Genomic DNA, 15,134 nt, shown 5'->3' with positions numbered 1-15,134 from the left:
TTGTTCTCGCCCTGTGGTGGATTCCCAGCTTGAGAAGGATGTATATTTTTTATCTCTCTATTATTTCTCTCAGTACTAATATATAAAGTTTATTATATTCAGTTTAGTATAGCTATTTATCAGAATATCTATATCTCTATTTATAAACTCTATATATCTCTATATATATTTTATAGATCTGTAAGTTTTTAATATATTATTTAAAATCTGATTAACTGAGTAAAAATAAAAATTCTTCTATCTACTCTATTATATATAATACAGATTAATAAAAATTATTTAATATTATTTAATTAGACTCTTTTCTATTATTTATATAATCTCTTCTTTTTCAGTATTTATATACTTTCTTTTAAAATAACTTTCTCTGAATGAATAATTGAGAATTTTTTTATTAAAAAATCAGATTATCTTCTACTCAGAGATAATCTGATTATCTGAAAACTTTTTTTTATTATATTATTTCTATTATATAAATAATAAAAATTGAGCAGTAGTAAGAAATTAGTCTATTAAATTTCATCTCTCTTTATATACAGAAATAAAGAAAAAATAGAAATAAAATAAATCTATATATTATTATTTATTTATTCTACTTTTCTGTATATACTATCTATATATTTTTTAATCTATTTTATCTACTGATTTTCAGTATATTCTCTTTCTATATTATTATCTCTATAATAAAATTATACTATAGCTGTTTTTATACAGCAGCTGCTTTAATAACAGTATCAGCAGCAGAGATTATTATCAGTCTTTTTTATTTATACAGAGATATAAAAGTTTCAAAGTAGATAAATAAAAATAAAAATAATTAAAAATAGAAATCAATATAAGAGCAGAAAAAAAAGAATACAGTAGTGAAGTAATAATTATTAAATATATATTCAGAGAGAGACTGATACAGTCATTGTATATAATATTACAGAAAAGTTATCTCTTTTATATGATCAAAGAAGATAGTTTATTATACAGAATATGTATAGATTATTTAAGGGCCTTGGCTGAACACCATAGAAACACATGTTTGAATACAGACAAATCCACCTTCATATAACCACTAGTTATAAGTAATGCAGTTTCTTTGCTATTATTTTCTTATTTGTATTATTTTATAATTTGAATATTCTTTTTTCTCTATCTTTTTTATCTGCTTTTTCTCTGGTTTTCTTTATGTTTTTTTTCTGTTATAAAAAGTACAGACAGCTTCTCAATAAACTGAGAGAATATTGTGGTGATTCTTTCAAAGAATCATACTATAGCTTTATTATAAATGATTATATATTGAGTCAGAAGTAGATGGGCAGCTCAATAAGCTGAGTTTTCTCAAGAGTTGTCATCTGAATTCTGTTTCTCTCTATCTATGTATATAGAAATCCCTCCAGCATAGCACATCCCATGCTCTTTGGAAGGCTTCTGAAACACAGGCTCTGCCCATGTTTCTCTGAGACACTAAATCGATACATACATACATACATACAGACTGTGGCTCTATAGCATAACCTAGGACTGGGCGGTACTGCTGTTGGTTCTGTGTATAAACGTGCGGACGAGTTGGCGAATGGTCCGTTGACGAATAGCGAGATCGTCGGATTTTCAGGGGTGAGTTCTAACCCTGCAACAGAAGTCAGGCAGGTCACCATTGAACATATTTTAAGCAAGAAGCATAATAACCAATGGGCTCTTGTGGGTGGCCGTGGTGGAGACTTGGAATCCCCTTTTCTTGCTAGAATTTGAAAAGATATACCTTTTTTTTGTCTACTGATAGTATACATGTTTTTTTCTGCACATCCTACTCTTTAGATCTGATTTGTCCCCTTACTCCTTAGCACACCATTTGCTTTGGTATAAACTATATATAGGACTTTGGATTTCGTTTCATAATGATTTCTCTATAGGAAGAGTAACAAATATCTTTCCCAGCTCCAGAGTCCAGTATTCGAGAACTTTCCAGGCCTCAAAACCACCCTTTCATTTTGAAGAAACAAAAACAAAATGATGTAAACCGAAAGCTAATAAGGAAATTAGCATTTGTCTTTGTATTTTCAATTGTGAAAACATGTTCTCAGAGGATGTATAAAAGGATTATCTTGCATTGAATTGAACTATCTGGTTAGGAGAAGGTCCCCGCGGAACAAAGTTTCAAGCTTCAAATGTGGACGTTGGTGTAAGTTTTAGAATATGATTGATATAAGATAGAGATCAAATAACTAGAAATTAGGTTAAATGGGCATGGGTGTCACAAAAATACAACATTTCCGAAACATGATATCGAGAAGAGGTAGTCAAACCTAGTCTATAATCCTAGAAGGATTTGGTTGGAACAATAAGAGGGGGAAACAAAAGTAGAATATGAAATGATATTCATCACATGCAAGGATATATAAGTTGGCCATGGAACATTAGAAATTGACGCGGAAAATTTCACAAGACGTAGACGTGGTTGGCGAAATATCGTTGTTAGAGCCTGCGCGTGTGGTCCGTTGAGTCAGGCTCCGGGCTTGGGAGGTCCTCAGTAAACCCAGATACATATCCACGTCTTTGTGAACTTTGTTCCTCGGATATTCGCGCATTGCTGATGGAAAGATTGAATGCAGCACTCGAGAGGGACGAGTTATTTCGGCCATGAGTCGGCTGCGAGGGTGGGAAATTTGGGTTCGGTTGCGGTGATGGTGGCTCCGGAGAAACTGGACTTCTGAAAGTTGAAGCGTCACTAACTCCTCGGGCGCGGGCTGTAGTAGGAGCAACATTGTATTCCGTTGGTAGTTCAAGAGGTGCAGGGACATGCCCGGCTAGAGGGTAAGAGATGAATATAAGCAATTCTCGACGAAGAAGAGTGGAAAACTTCTATACATACCTTGCATTTCATGTACCTGGGCCCCACCAGCCTCTTGCGCCTTAGGATCTGAATACACCACTCCCGAATGTGGAGCCGGAGTTGTCACCGAATCACCCACTTCCGAAAATGCGGCGGCGGACGTATGTTTGTCGTTAATTCCAATCTCAGTAGAAGCAGTGGTCATATTGGTTTTCTGGGTCGGCAAGCCCATTCCGTACATCCACCCCAAAATCCGTTTCCTATTATCATTGGTAACCCCTTCGCTGCTTGCATACGTCCTATCTCGTCGTCTGCGCCACAGAAGCCAGAGAACTGCCAGACCTGTTATGAATATCAGGCCCAAAACAACGCCTAACACCGGAGCCACCCATTTAGGAAGCCCGCTGCCATTCCCACCACCCTTGCTGTTGTCTTGAGGGGAATTTGTAGTCGTTGGTGCAGAAGAATTATACAGAGGGTAAGGATAATACGTTTTTATGGGTTTTGTATACTTTGTTGCAAATAAGTCTCGTAAATCGTCATGACCCCATGACACAGGCTCTAAGGTGGTAGCACCACCCTTGGCACTGTCGACAAAATCAGCATTTATCCAAAACAGCAACCACCGTTCATACAAGACTTACTCTCCACCAATCCTCGCCGTCACCAAGTCTGGTACTTCATACTCACCCCATTCTTCTGGGTGGTATGTATTTTGGAATCTCAAAGTATTGAGATTGAAAACACGGATGAAATCTATACGATCGATCTCACTTCGCGATTGGCCACCAAGAACAAACATTTTATCAGGGTATGGTTTAATGCATTTATGAGAGCGGCGACCCAATTTCCTATCCCCATCATAGACGCTGATCCATTCGAAGGACGGGACCGAAAGAATGTATGCATTGTCGTAAGGATAGTCTGCAGAGTCACTACCACTATAGCCTCCGTAAATATAGATGTTGTATGAACTACCGTCCTTCGCCGCAGCCACAACGGAACAAAAGTGGGCCAAGGCTGGTGGATAGTCTCCTGTCGTGTTTTGCATATACCTAAAAACAAAATATAATGAGCAACGAATGGAGATGAAGATACGGATGAAAGCTAATGGTAAGTTATACCTACCACTTCTGTTTGTCAACATTATATATAGGCACGCTGCGCATGAGCTCGGGTCCCGTTCGATTCTATGAGAAGTATTAAGTTAGGGTGTGCCCGGCGGGATATGAACTAACTGCAGGTGTAAACTTGTATTGAGCTTACATTTTCCGTTATATCACGCATGATGGCATCAGCAGGAGTATCGGAGATGTCTTGAGGGTACGGAACTCCGCCTATCGCAACGAGTGCCCCTGATGTAGAAACGGGAATCCATATCAACTCTCCAGCAGCACGGCCAGGGATAAAGTCTGGAAAACTGGCATTTGACCATTCAGGAGATCTCATTTGAGCCATATCAAGCGAAATTAACTTATCTGAAGTGACATTCGCAGCCGGAGCGGGAAATTTTATTTCTCCCCAATTCGCTCCACGTTTCCCACTGAAATAAAAGCCCTTGTTTTCACTCGGCACGGAGACCCCAGCACCGTGAGTAATATAACGCGTGACGTCGTTGTTAGTATCCTCGAAAAGAAAACCGGGTCTCCACAAGACCCGAGCAGGCCCATACTGGTCTCGTTCATATGCTAGTACTTTGTTTGGAGGGGGGGGACTATTTGTATCGGTGAGAAGAATGAGGCCACTATTTCAGTTAGCTACCGAAATATTTTCCAACCCGAAGCGTGAGCTGTACCCATATAAATAGAATTTGAAATCATTTGCGAACATCGTCCCAGAAAAGAAGGTCGGGGCAATATTGTTGACAGCCCCCGAAGTAACCGACAAATTGCCGAACAAATTTGTCCATTGGGCTTTGGTCGTGTCAAATGGGACAGACAAATTAAGCGTGAAAACGAAGCCTTCTGCAAGATCTACATTGAGGTTAGAACTGGATTGAAGGATAGGAAACAGGTCGGGTAAGGAATCACTGGTTGATTCGAACTGTCCGTAAGTATTATCCGAGTACCCCCTTGAAAAGAAAAGCTCAAGTCAGCATCAAAAAGAAAGATTTCCACGGTTGATAGGTACTAAATACCGTTGCCAACACATTCGTCCTCCATCGACGTAAATGGTATCACGGATTATATTCGCTAAGTCAGGTATTAACGGAGGACTTGAAAAAGCAAATCAAAGACGAATGTCGAGTATCAGGGAGCTAAACCAGTGCGCTTAGGGTTATGTAGACATTTTAACCTCTAACTTACATCTTAACGAAGACCAAGACACGATGGTCCTATTAACCTCAACTTGGATTTCTTGCGGAGCAGCATCCTTCAGAAGCGAAGCCAAAGCAGCTCCCGCGATTATCCACAACAGCGCCATGGGTATATTGCGAATCAAAGTCTAAGGTAAAAAAAGGGTATCGAGAAAAGGTCAAAGGCTGGCCAAAGCAATATTTCTCATAGCTCACCCACAAGGATGAATCCTGACGAACAGGAGTATCGGCGATAACCATATATTGAGAGGTCAAATTGTCGGTATACTCTTGGGCATGTAGAACGAAATAGACTCAAATGTTTCAGACCCGTTTTCTGCAGTAAAGTCTGGGTGTTCAATATCGCCCTACACCCTTCACTATCACAAGTGTGATGAGACGAAGTCGAAGCTAGAAATGGGGCGGAAACAGCAGTGGACATAAAAGAGTAGGCGCCCGTTTAGGCGGATAGTTTCTTCTCACAGATCTACCCCGTTACTCGTGTTCTGGAAACGTGGGGCAAATGCATATGGAGATTTGAGCTGTACAATACATGGGCAAAAAAAGCTGGCGTGATAGCCACAGCACAACGGTAGAAGTGGCGGCTCGTCAATAGTACATTCTAAATTTCAGGGTTCTCTCAAAAAACGAAATAATGAAATAAATAAAGAACAAGAAAAAAGAATAAAAAATAAATAAATGGAGAGTAGGAAAAGCTGGGAGTAGAGGTATCGATCGCATTTGGACCAGCAACGACTGTGGCTTCTGGGTGGTAGAGTAGCCGCTTAACTGAAGGAACCGGCCGAATCCGTTGCATTCCCAATCACCGCGAGTTACTGTGAAAGGGTGTTGTGGCCATGGTGCTGGCCAGTGAACAGGGGTCTTCGTGTGTTGGAAGATTCCTTTCAACTAAATTGCGCGGTAGGTACTTGTGGCCCATGCAATTTTTTGGAAATCCGTTAATGTGACCTCGTCAATTGAAAGTCTAATTACATTTGTTCCTACCTAGTTCTCAGAGAGATGGTAGTGCCATTAGTGCGCTTGACACCCTTCTCTTCTCCAAGGTGCCTGCTGGTCAACAATGTTCACTGTCGTCGGTTTAAGAGTGGTCTATCTACCTTCAGTATTGTCATCCAAGATAGGCAAACAACTGTTTGCTCCGGTTGGGTGAATCGCCGACGGCTCGCCGATCCCAGCGATTGCCCTAGTTCATGTCCAATTACGCAGGGTAATTCACACAGACAGGATAGTGCGTGTTCTACAGGTATGGAGTTCCCGCATCGATGTACAGTACATGGGCTTAATTTCCACAAATTTATCCCCGCAGACAAAGAAAGTAATCCTAGTGGTAATTAATGGCTGCAAGGCGACGGATGCGGGTTCCATCTGAACGGGAAATGTGCTTATCGACGACCCAAGGATTTGTTTTTGGGAGGCTGACGACTGAACAGGAGGCATCAGGAAACGCTCGCTCACATAGCCAGAAGTTGCGTCTCTGGATCCCCGCCGGGCGCTTTGCTTATACAATGCTTTGAATGCCGTCGCCTGTGGCAGGATGCTAGAAGTCTTAGGTGGTCGTAGCTCCCCAAACGAAATGGATACGGGGTAGCATTCCTTACCGCGGAGTGACGGTTATTTGTTGGGCCTACCAGTTTCCCAAATTTTGGAAATTTGGAATGGATATTTCGATCCCGAGAAAGCGACTTTGTGACTTACGGTGGCAGGGGCATGGGACATCAGGCAGATGCGAAGGCTATTGAGGTGTGAGGAAAACAGACGAGACTGGACGTGGTCAAGGTGGCTGGCCCTGCGGCTTATGTGAAGTTGACAACACACCTGCAGATGATAGGCTGGGCGGGAGGGGAATATCCTTGGACCGTCCCCGAAAGCGGAGTAGATTGCAGCACAGCAAGTTCCTAAACAAACGGCTAAGCCCGAATCGGACCATTCCGACGATGTGTCCGTGGATGTATCTGTCTTTCGAAGCAAGAATGGTCAATAATGGTTGGATATCGACGGTCTTGTTGACTTCTCCATGCAGGTTCTCTGCGAGGATCCATGCGCTGCGGTCTTGTTGCCGAGCTAGTCTCCGTTCTCGGGCCGCAACAACCTTCATCCGCTGTCACGATCGGCTCCAACGTCCATCCATGTCCTTTCCCGTCCACCTGTCCATTGTGTCTGCCCCTGTCTACAAATCGGCACGTACACTGTGCTGCAGAGTACGCAGTCGCCTGCTTGGGTTCTTATCCTTCCTTGCTTTCTCCTCGTAAATGGCCAGCAGCCTGTCTCAATGCGGATGGTTGAGATACGAGCACCATTGTTTGGCATTCCTCTGACTACAGCAATGCGGCTCAGAGAGATTCTGCCTTTTGTTGAGGACGGTCATAGTCATCATTATATACTAGAAGAGCATCAACTTAAGTCTCTAGGTCAAAACGAATCCATGGATTATGTCCTAGGACAACCCAGCTCGGAGCGCACAATGTCAACTCGCCAGTGGTTAACCAGCTCCTTCGGCCACGGAGAATCGATGCAAGGCTGAAGCAATCCGGACTATGTGGCTGGATTGACGGCTATTCCCCGCGTCGCGAACGGGCTGTTCTTGACGGGGGACTGTAAGATCGACCTGTATGAGCAATGAACGTTCAACCATCACAGGAAGGGTTATATGTGACAGGCTTTCGAGCGCAATTTTTCAGCCTCAACCCTTTCTTGGCCTTCCGCCTCATCCATCGGTTGTAGCCTTGGACCCGCGGGTTTTGATTCGAGTGAGATGTTTAGCTTTGGCGGGGTAAGGACAAAATGATATGCGTTTTCAGCTTCTGAGCGGGAGTTGGGGAACATCCCATCTGTTCCTCGCCACGTCCATCTTTGGTACGCCACGCTGCAGCTAAAATAAAGACGCACCTCTAGTTGCAGCTCATCCGTTTTGCTCAAAACATGCTTTCCAATAACTCCCCTTCCCAATTGTCTAACCAGACAAAAATTATGTTCCTCGTACCATGTCCTGCATCTTGTGTGGTACCCCCTGTGTGTATATTCATGGTTACATCCGTGATTAAAGTCACATTTACTCGCGTTCTGTGTCACATTTCCTTTTTGGCAGCAGTTCCCTACTATCATTGACACGGGCTTTCATTGAATATCGGTATCAGATACAAGTGGCCATTCTCGACAGGGCAGTTATCGTATCTGACAAGCTCGTCATTTTTATATGTCCGTGCTGCACAACTAGACGCTATTATTATGCTTGTCAACATGACGGCGAAAACCTGGCTTATCCGTTCAAAGCTTGGCCAGGGTACGGGAGGGGATCATCCCATTGCTTAAGCTTTGGAAACTTAGCCGCCTTGGCGACTACGGATTATCGCCTATGAGCCTTGCTCTGGCTTAACTCGTTTGGGAGCTGTGCGGTTGTCAGACGATGCGCCTCAAATTTGCTATTCAAAAAAGTAACCCTTCCTCTTTCCTGCCCATGTTGTTTCCACTTCGTGACCTTTTGGTCTCGCTCATTCAAGTAACGGCGAGTTCTTTCTTCCCTATTCTTTTCACCGATGAAAGCATAAGAATACTACAACGTCTGCTCTTCTGACCCGACGTCCTCCATTGTTTTGGATTCTATCAATTTGTATAAAATACTTTTGTCTTTGCCCGTTTCCCTGTTATTCCTCTCGCGGGCAACAGACGGGTCGCCCGTCAAACTTTTATTTCGTACCTAGGCGCTCCCAATAGGTCCTCATCATGACATTGCTCTTGCTTTCTTTGGCCTTGCTCTCCGTGTGTGTACTACCAGGCAAGGCCCAGAATGAAGGCGTTGGGGTCAAGGTAGGACTCAATATAGGGGGCGAGCCTTCTCGCGGGAAGTCGGGCCCTCCCGCTTTGATAGACATTGACGCAGCTATACTTATCTCATGGTGCAATGTAAGGATATATCCACTTTGTTGTCGTCCAATATGACTTTGCAGGATTGAATTAATTTGTTGTGTGAAGGATCATCATCCACCAACCTGTCCCTCACCTTATCCGGTTACTGTAACTGTCACTGAGACTAAGGAGCACACCACCACCGTTTCCACAACTACAACTGAAACTACAGTGACCACCATCCCTACAACAACAACCGAGACTACTGTCACCACCATGCCTGGATCAACTAAAACGCTTCCTGGATCAACCAAAACGCTTCCTGGATCTACAATTGTGACCACCACAACTGCTCCAGGCGAAACCGAAACTGTAACTCTTCCAGGCAGCTGCACTACAGATACGGTGACAATGACTGCTTCTTATGCTGTTTCTCTCTGCCCATCCCGTACTGTTAACCCCACCTATACGCACACCGCTCCCGTTCCCTCCGATTATTTATGGGGCTGCTCCCCAGGCAAGTTATGTATCCCAAACCGCAGCGAAGCCGACGGAGACTGCAACTTCGAGGTTGGGCTTCCTTCACCCGAATTTTACTGTAGCCCAGAGGAATGCCACTCTCCCCCTCCCCTCGAACCTTACCAACACTGGGATCCGTCGAATTCAACACTGGACAAATTTATTGCCTCACCACACTATTACAACCTTAATCCTCGAATATTTGGACTGGATTATGATATCTTCAAGTTCAGGGATTCGACACCGGGGAAGCCATATCCCACGTCCTACACTACTCGATCTCCGACACACTACCCGACACACTATCCAACGCAGTATCCTACTCAATCTCCGACGCGATACCCGACAGACTCTCCAACAGACTATCCGACAAACTCTGAAACAGACTATCCGACAGACTCTCCAACAGACTATCCGACAAACTCTGAATCAGACTATCCGACAGACTCTCCAACAGACTATCCGACAGACTATCCGACAGACTATCCGACAGACTATCCGACAGACTATCGGGTAACTTATCCGACAAGATATCCGGCCAGATACCCAACGAAATATTCAACTCTGCATCAAAGACAACTTCCCGATCAATTGCCTAGTCAGTGCTATGCCTCCTGCGATTATGCCGGCTTGGAGGCGGAACATCATGGACTTACAGCGGAACTCTGCGTTGGCAATTCGGCATTCATGACTTTCTTAAATGAATGCCATCGATGCATTGCAATCCAGGCAAGGATAGGCAACCCTAAGGAAGCCCTACGAGAGAAAGCTCCCAATTTTAGGTCGATATTGGATTTTTGTGAAACACCGCCAGGTGAAACATCCCCGCCGCCAGCACAAAGTACTACTGGTGGACCCTCGACCTTAACAATGAATCCACCCCCAACCACTCCCACGGAATCTCCGCCAGGATCTCCCTCCGAAACTCCCATACAAACTCCAGTAACCCCTACCGAAGCACCCAATACACTGCCATCAAGTGATTCTTCCAAAACCGCCAGCCCAACCGACGGTGCTTCGACAACCGCTCCACCGGCTAAGACTGGGGTTGAGATCACTCCAACTCCCACCACAGGTGGACCAGGTGAAAGCCCTTCGGCATCGAATAGCCCTACACAATCAGACAGAAGTGGAGGTGAAACGCCACCAACTGACTCCGGTCCAACTGGAGGGAGCCCTACCGATTCTCCCCCGATTGGTTTCCCCGGTACCGCAAATTCTATCCTTGTTCCTTTATCTCAGTACTATATAAGTGCTGCTGCGGCTCTTGCAATAGTAATTGTATTGCTTTAGGACATATTCCCCCATGCAAGAAATAGTTAACTGTCTGCTGCTGTTTACTTTTCGTTTTGGCAAGTATATATCCTGGATACATAGTTATGTTCGAAGGAAAGTTAATTGCTTTTTAATTCACATTTCAGCCTTTGCGGGTTCTTACGATAGTAAACTATATACCTTAATGTTTTCTTTTGACTCCTTGGGATTCCTCTCAGTTGATCCCCATACGCTTTAACTCCTACTTGGTACTTCTCCCCCAGGTCGTTGGGCACGGGAAACCCTTTCGATGCAGATCTCCAAATCCCAACTTCACTGTTTTCTCTGAAGCATCCTCAAATTCCTTGAAAGCTATGCCGAATGTACTCCAATCCCAGATACATGTCCACCTTATCCGTTGAACTAACTCTGGGCGCTGGGATAATGAAACGTCCCGCTAGTTCCAGTTCTACCCTTGACTCCGAATATTTATCCCACACAATATTAATACGACTAGTTCAAACTAATTGAGATGTTCGTACATGTATTTGTTCTTATATGTTCCTTGCAACATCATCGAACATATACTCTTGTAATACATTTTCAGTCGGTGATTCAAAAAGCGTTTAACTGATTCCATTTAGCCTAGTGTCGTCCTCTTGCGCTAATTTATGCGCAATCATCAGAAAGTATTCGGCTCACTGCCCATGGATCACTCTGCTCGGTCAAAGCTCAATGCTAGAGAGCAAAAATATTCCCAGAATGAGTACTGACTTTCACATTGATAGAAATAGTATGTCACACGAACATTCAAGGCCCCTGGTGATAGTTTCGTTTAATATTTCAAAACTTCAGTTTCACAAACTCTTCTGAACTTAACGTTATAAATGAGTTCCATGATCTAGCAGTCTCAGATCATCTCGCAATGTATATCTATTAACTCACTCAAGGCGTAGATTTGTGGAACTTGTTATAATCGTCTTCATTGGGCTGTCTCATGATGGGGATTGATACTACACACGCCCAGGAGCTGCTAATATTTAAAAAGCTTAGTGATAACATTGATACAGCAACAGACTTCTGAAGCTGTAGAAGGAATGATTCTGTCACTGCTGATAGCTAGATTATCTACTGATATATAAATTATATGATACTCTGGCTATATATATACATCATTGCAATATTACAATCTATCTAACATTGCTGCTAGAGCTGGAGTTGTTGAATTCTTGTAGTCTAAGATTCATATTTATCTCAAATATCAATTTAATCATAATTGTGAGGGCGTAGGCCTAGTAGACAATGTGAAGAGCTATAGCGTATGGAGGAGAAACAATAATATTGAGTATAACTAGGAAACAATGTAGCTGATCACTAGAGCACCTCAGGATTTCGGTGAAATACCTCAGCATATACTCCGTATATACCTGTCCTGTTCAGGGGTAGTGCCGTAGGACGCGCGTTAGAGGTGAGCTTAGACGCCACAAATGAGGACTAGTCTAGCGGCTATTCGCATTCGGGCATGTGGCGGTACAAAGTGACCAAGAAAGTTGCATGGACCAAATAAATGGATATGCTCTGTTCGGCATATTATGTAGGCCAGCGAGCCAGAATATTAAATACCGATAAAGTGCTAGCAACTACTCTGGACATCAAGTACAAACATGAATAATTACAATGGGCTCGGCATGAAAAATGTTCGGACAACTTAAAATCGTACGATTATATATACATGTACCAGCAGCGCAAAGGTTATCAAAACCCAGGTTTCCCCGGCTACCTGTGCTTGGCTTGAGTCCCCTTTACCTCTACTTGTAACAGACCCAATGCATCCGAATATTTCTTTTTAAAATGGGAATTTTCTTCATCAAGTTTGACGATGACTTTTTCGACAGTGCCGACTCTCGAAACGCCATATTTACGGCATTTTACGACCTCGTTGGCAAACCACCTCCCTTCACTATGGGCAACCAGTGTCCAGGCCGACCCTGATCGGCCGGCACGAGCTGTTCGGCCGACGCGATGAATATATGATGTTAGGCTGGTGGGAATGTCGTAACTCACGACATGTGTGAGAGAAGGAAGATCCAAACCACGAGATGCACGGTCAGTAGCGATGACAATTGATAATTTGCCGTTGCGGTATGCAGATAGTGTTTTCCGCGAGGTACTGGACTTGTTGGACTTTGTCAGGGTTCCGATACGGTTGGCAAATGGCGGGTGCATGAGTGAGAGAAGACGAGCTAGTCTTGATGCTGATTCGGAAGACCTGGCAAAGATCAAAACAGAAGACACGGACGCAGATGCTGCCATTGGTTTAAAGTTGTGGACGTCGGCTGCTGATTGTTCTGACGAATCGGTATCAGAGGGACTATGGGATGCTGTTGACGACGCGTCAAGCAAACTATCCTCCAATGACTTTGAAGCTGAGCTGGTGGAATTTGAGTCCGATGTGATCGAATGAGAACGAGATCGCGGAAGGCTCGCAGCATTGCCCCCACCCAACTTAAAATGTGAAAGTAAAAGAGTAAGGAGATAAAGTGGCTTCTCTGCAGCATCACCAACTGGAACAAACATTTCACGCAAAGTTGAAGGTAGACTAGATGTATGGTCATCCTTTTTGATGATATCTCCATGCGCTTCTGAAGGGATCTTCGCAACGTTACTAATTCTTGGATCATCGGAAACTACAAGTTTGGGATTTCTCAATCGCAAAGCCTGAAGTTTCGAGATATCTCTTGTCATGGTCGCGCTGAGGATTATCTTTTGAAGTCTAGGTTTGCATGTTTTCCATCCCAGCTCCTGCAAAACCCCCCCACTTTTAGCATTGACATCGATTCTGTTTCTGTCTAAAGCTGGGATCACAACCTCGACCCATTCTTGAAAACTTTCGTTCAGTAGGCGGTCGGCTTCATCAATCACTAACCACTCTAAATGTCCCAATGTGAATCCTTTAGTAGACTTGATATGCTGAACAAGTCGGCCTGGAGTACATATTAAGATGTCAACGCTGGGTGACGGGATTGCAACATGGTTGGGAAACGCCGAAGGAGAGCTCTCAGCTTCGGAAATATACTCCTGAATGTTGAACGACGTCCAGGAATCAGCGCTCATCTGCTGAATGTTCTTTATTTGATCAGTACAGGGAGAGTACAATTGTTCGTGTTTAATGAGGGACGCCTGTTCTTCGTTTAGCGATGCCGTACCGACGGCTGTTCCTATCCTGAGGCCCGTCCCGGTAGCACAGAGTTCGCAAGCTTCTCGAGCTTGCCAAACGAGCTCTCGTGTAGGCACAACAACTAGTCCTCGCAATCTGGGATAGGATGACTGTTCAATACCTGCTACCAGCGGGAGAGCGTATGCTAGAGTTTTCCCGGAACCTGTGGCAGCTGATATACAAAGATCCCCCGAATGCCTATGTTTACCGGTACCAAGTAATTCTAAAACGGCTGCCTGGATGGGAAAGGCTTCAGTATATCCGCGCCTCTCAAGAACTGAAACAAGAGTTTTGTTCACTCCTAGGTTTGAGAAATTTCGTTCGGACAGGGTGGCGGCAGCGAAGGGTTGAGTAAGCCAAGCAGGAAGCGTCGAGTATGTCGGCGACTCGATATCGAGTGGCGAAGAGGCAGGCTGTGGGAATGGTTCAAGCCCATGGGGAGTGATGTTCTCAGTGCCTCTGTCACCGATCATGTTTGATTGGCTTTTCTTGGGAGCTGCTGATGTCGACTTTAATGTCGACTTCTCGAATTTTGACAAGACCCCGGCATGTTTTTCTGGAGCAATTTTAGTCCATACATCACCATCTTTCCGATCCAATTTCCCTGACAGCTCCGACCTATGGCTTAAATCCGTAGACACTTTAGGTGCGTTGTAAGGCGTTGATGCTCTATGGTTGCTTTGTTTAAGGTCCTTGTTTTCCTGCCCTCCCATGAGCGAATTAATCTGAACATGTTCTTGCCCCTCCGCTGCGGGCGAAATATTACTTTCTGCTTTCGAATAGGAATGCGAATATGTGTCCTGCCGTCTAACTGCTGCCAGGTGAGATTGTGGGTCCGCGCTAGAAGCCTCCGGATTTTCGTCCCGTTCATGCTTCCTGGCCTTCTTGGATGAAATGGATGGCGGAATTGGTGCATCGTAGGCGGGATCATGTTTTCTCTTCCGCTTTTCAAACGCAGCCGGAGACACCAAGGTTTTAGAATGGCTAGGTGCGGGATCGTCCCTTGGAGGAATGTATCTAAGGTGAAATGAGGCAGCCATAATATCGGGTCATGCTTGATGAAGATTTGCTGAAACACACCTGAGATTGGAAATTTCTTGATATTGGCAGAAAAGCTCACCGCCTCCAACGCATCATCTGCAACTATCTCCGACATCTTGTTT

General features: G+C 44.1%; 3 protein-coding genes across 3 annotated transcripts; 1 reads left to right on the top strand and 2 right to left on the bottom strand.

Annotated features, from left to right (window-relative positions):
• Nucleotides 1-2,463: 2,463 nt before the first annotated feature.
• HCBG_01233 (uncharacterized protein) lies at nucleotides 2,464-5,245 on the bottom strand (the record flags this gene model as incomplete). Its single annotated transcript, XM_045428283.1, has 8 exons — nucleotides 2,464-2,795; nucleotides 2,861-3,408; nucleotides 3,466-3,876; nucleotides 3,950-4,011; nucleotides 4,088-4,535; nucleotides 4,617-4,892; nucleotides 4,959-5,013; nucleotides 5,128-5,245. 8 exons carry the CDS (start codon nucleotides 5,243-5,245, stop codon nucleotides 2,464-2,466), a joined length of 2,250 nt encoding a protein of 749 aa, XP_045290069.1.
• Nucleotides 5,246-8,858: 3,613 nt separating this feature from the next.
• HCBG_01232 (uncharacterized protein) lies at nucleotides 8,859-10,793 on the top strand (the record flags this gene model as incomplete). Its single annotated transcript, XM_045428282.1, has 2 exons — nucleotides 8,859-8,942; nucleotides 9,108-10,793. 2 exons carry the CDS (start codon nucleotides 8,859-8,861, stop codon nucleotides 10,791-10,793), a joined length of 1,770 nt encoding a protein of 589 aa, XP_045290068.1.
• A 1,551-nt stretch (nucleotides 10,794-12,344) lies between these two features.
• On the bottom strand, nucleotides 12,345-15,011 carry HCBG_01231 (ATP-dependent RNA helicase DBP6; the record flags this gene model as incomplete). Its single annotated transcript, XM_045428281.1, has 2 exons — nucleotides 12,345-12,399; nucleotides 12,535-15,011. The coding sequence occupies 2 exons, from the start codon at nucleotides 15,009-15,011 to the stop codon at nucleotides 12,345-12,347; spliced, it is 2,532 nt and encodes an 843-aa protein (XP_045290067.1).
• Between the last annotated feature and the right edge of the window lie 123 nt (nucleotides 15,012-15,134).

The sequence above is a fragment of the Histoplasma capsulatum genome (genome assembly GCF_000150115.1).
Source record: "Histoplasma capsulatum G186AR genomic scaffold supercont2.2, whole genome shotgun sequence".
Classification (NCBI taxonomy): domain Eukaryota; kingdom Fungi; phylum Ascomycota; class Eurotiomycetes; order Onygenales; family Ajellomycetaceae; genus Histoplasma; species Histoplasma capsulatum.
Note: the sequence above shows the minus strand (reverse complement) of the source record. Positions and strands in the feature narration are given on the sequence as shown.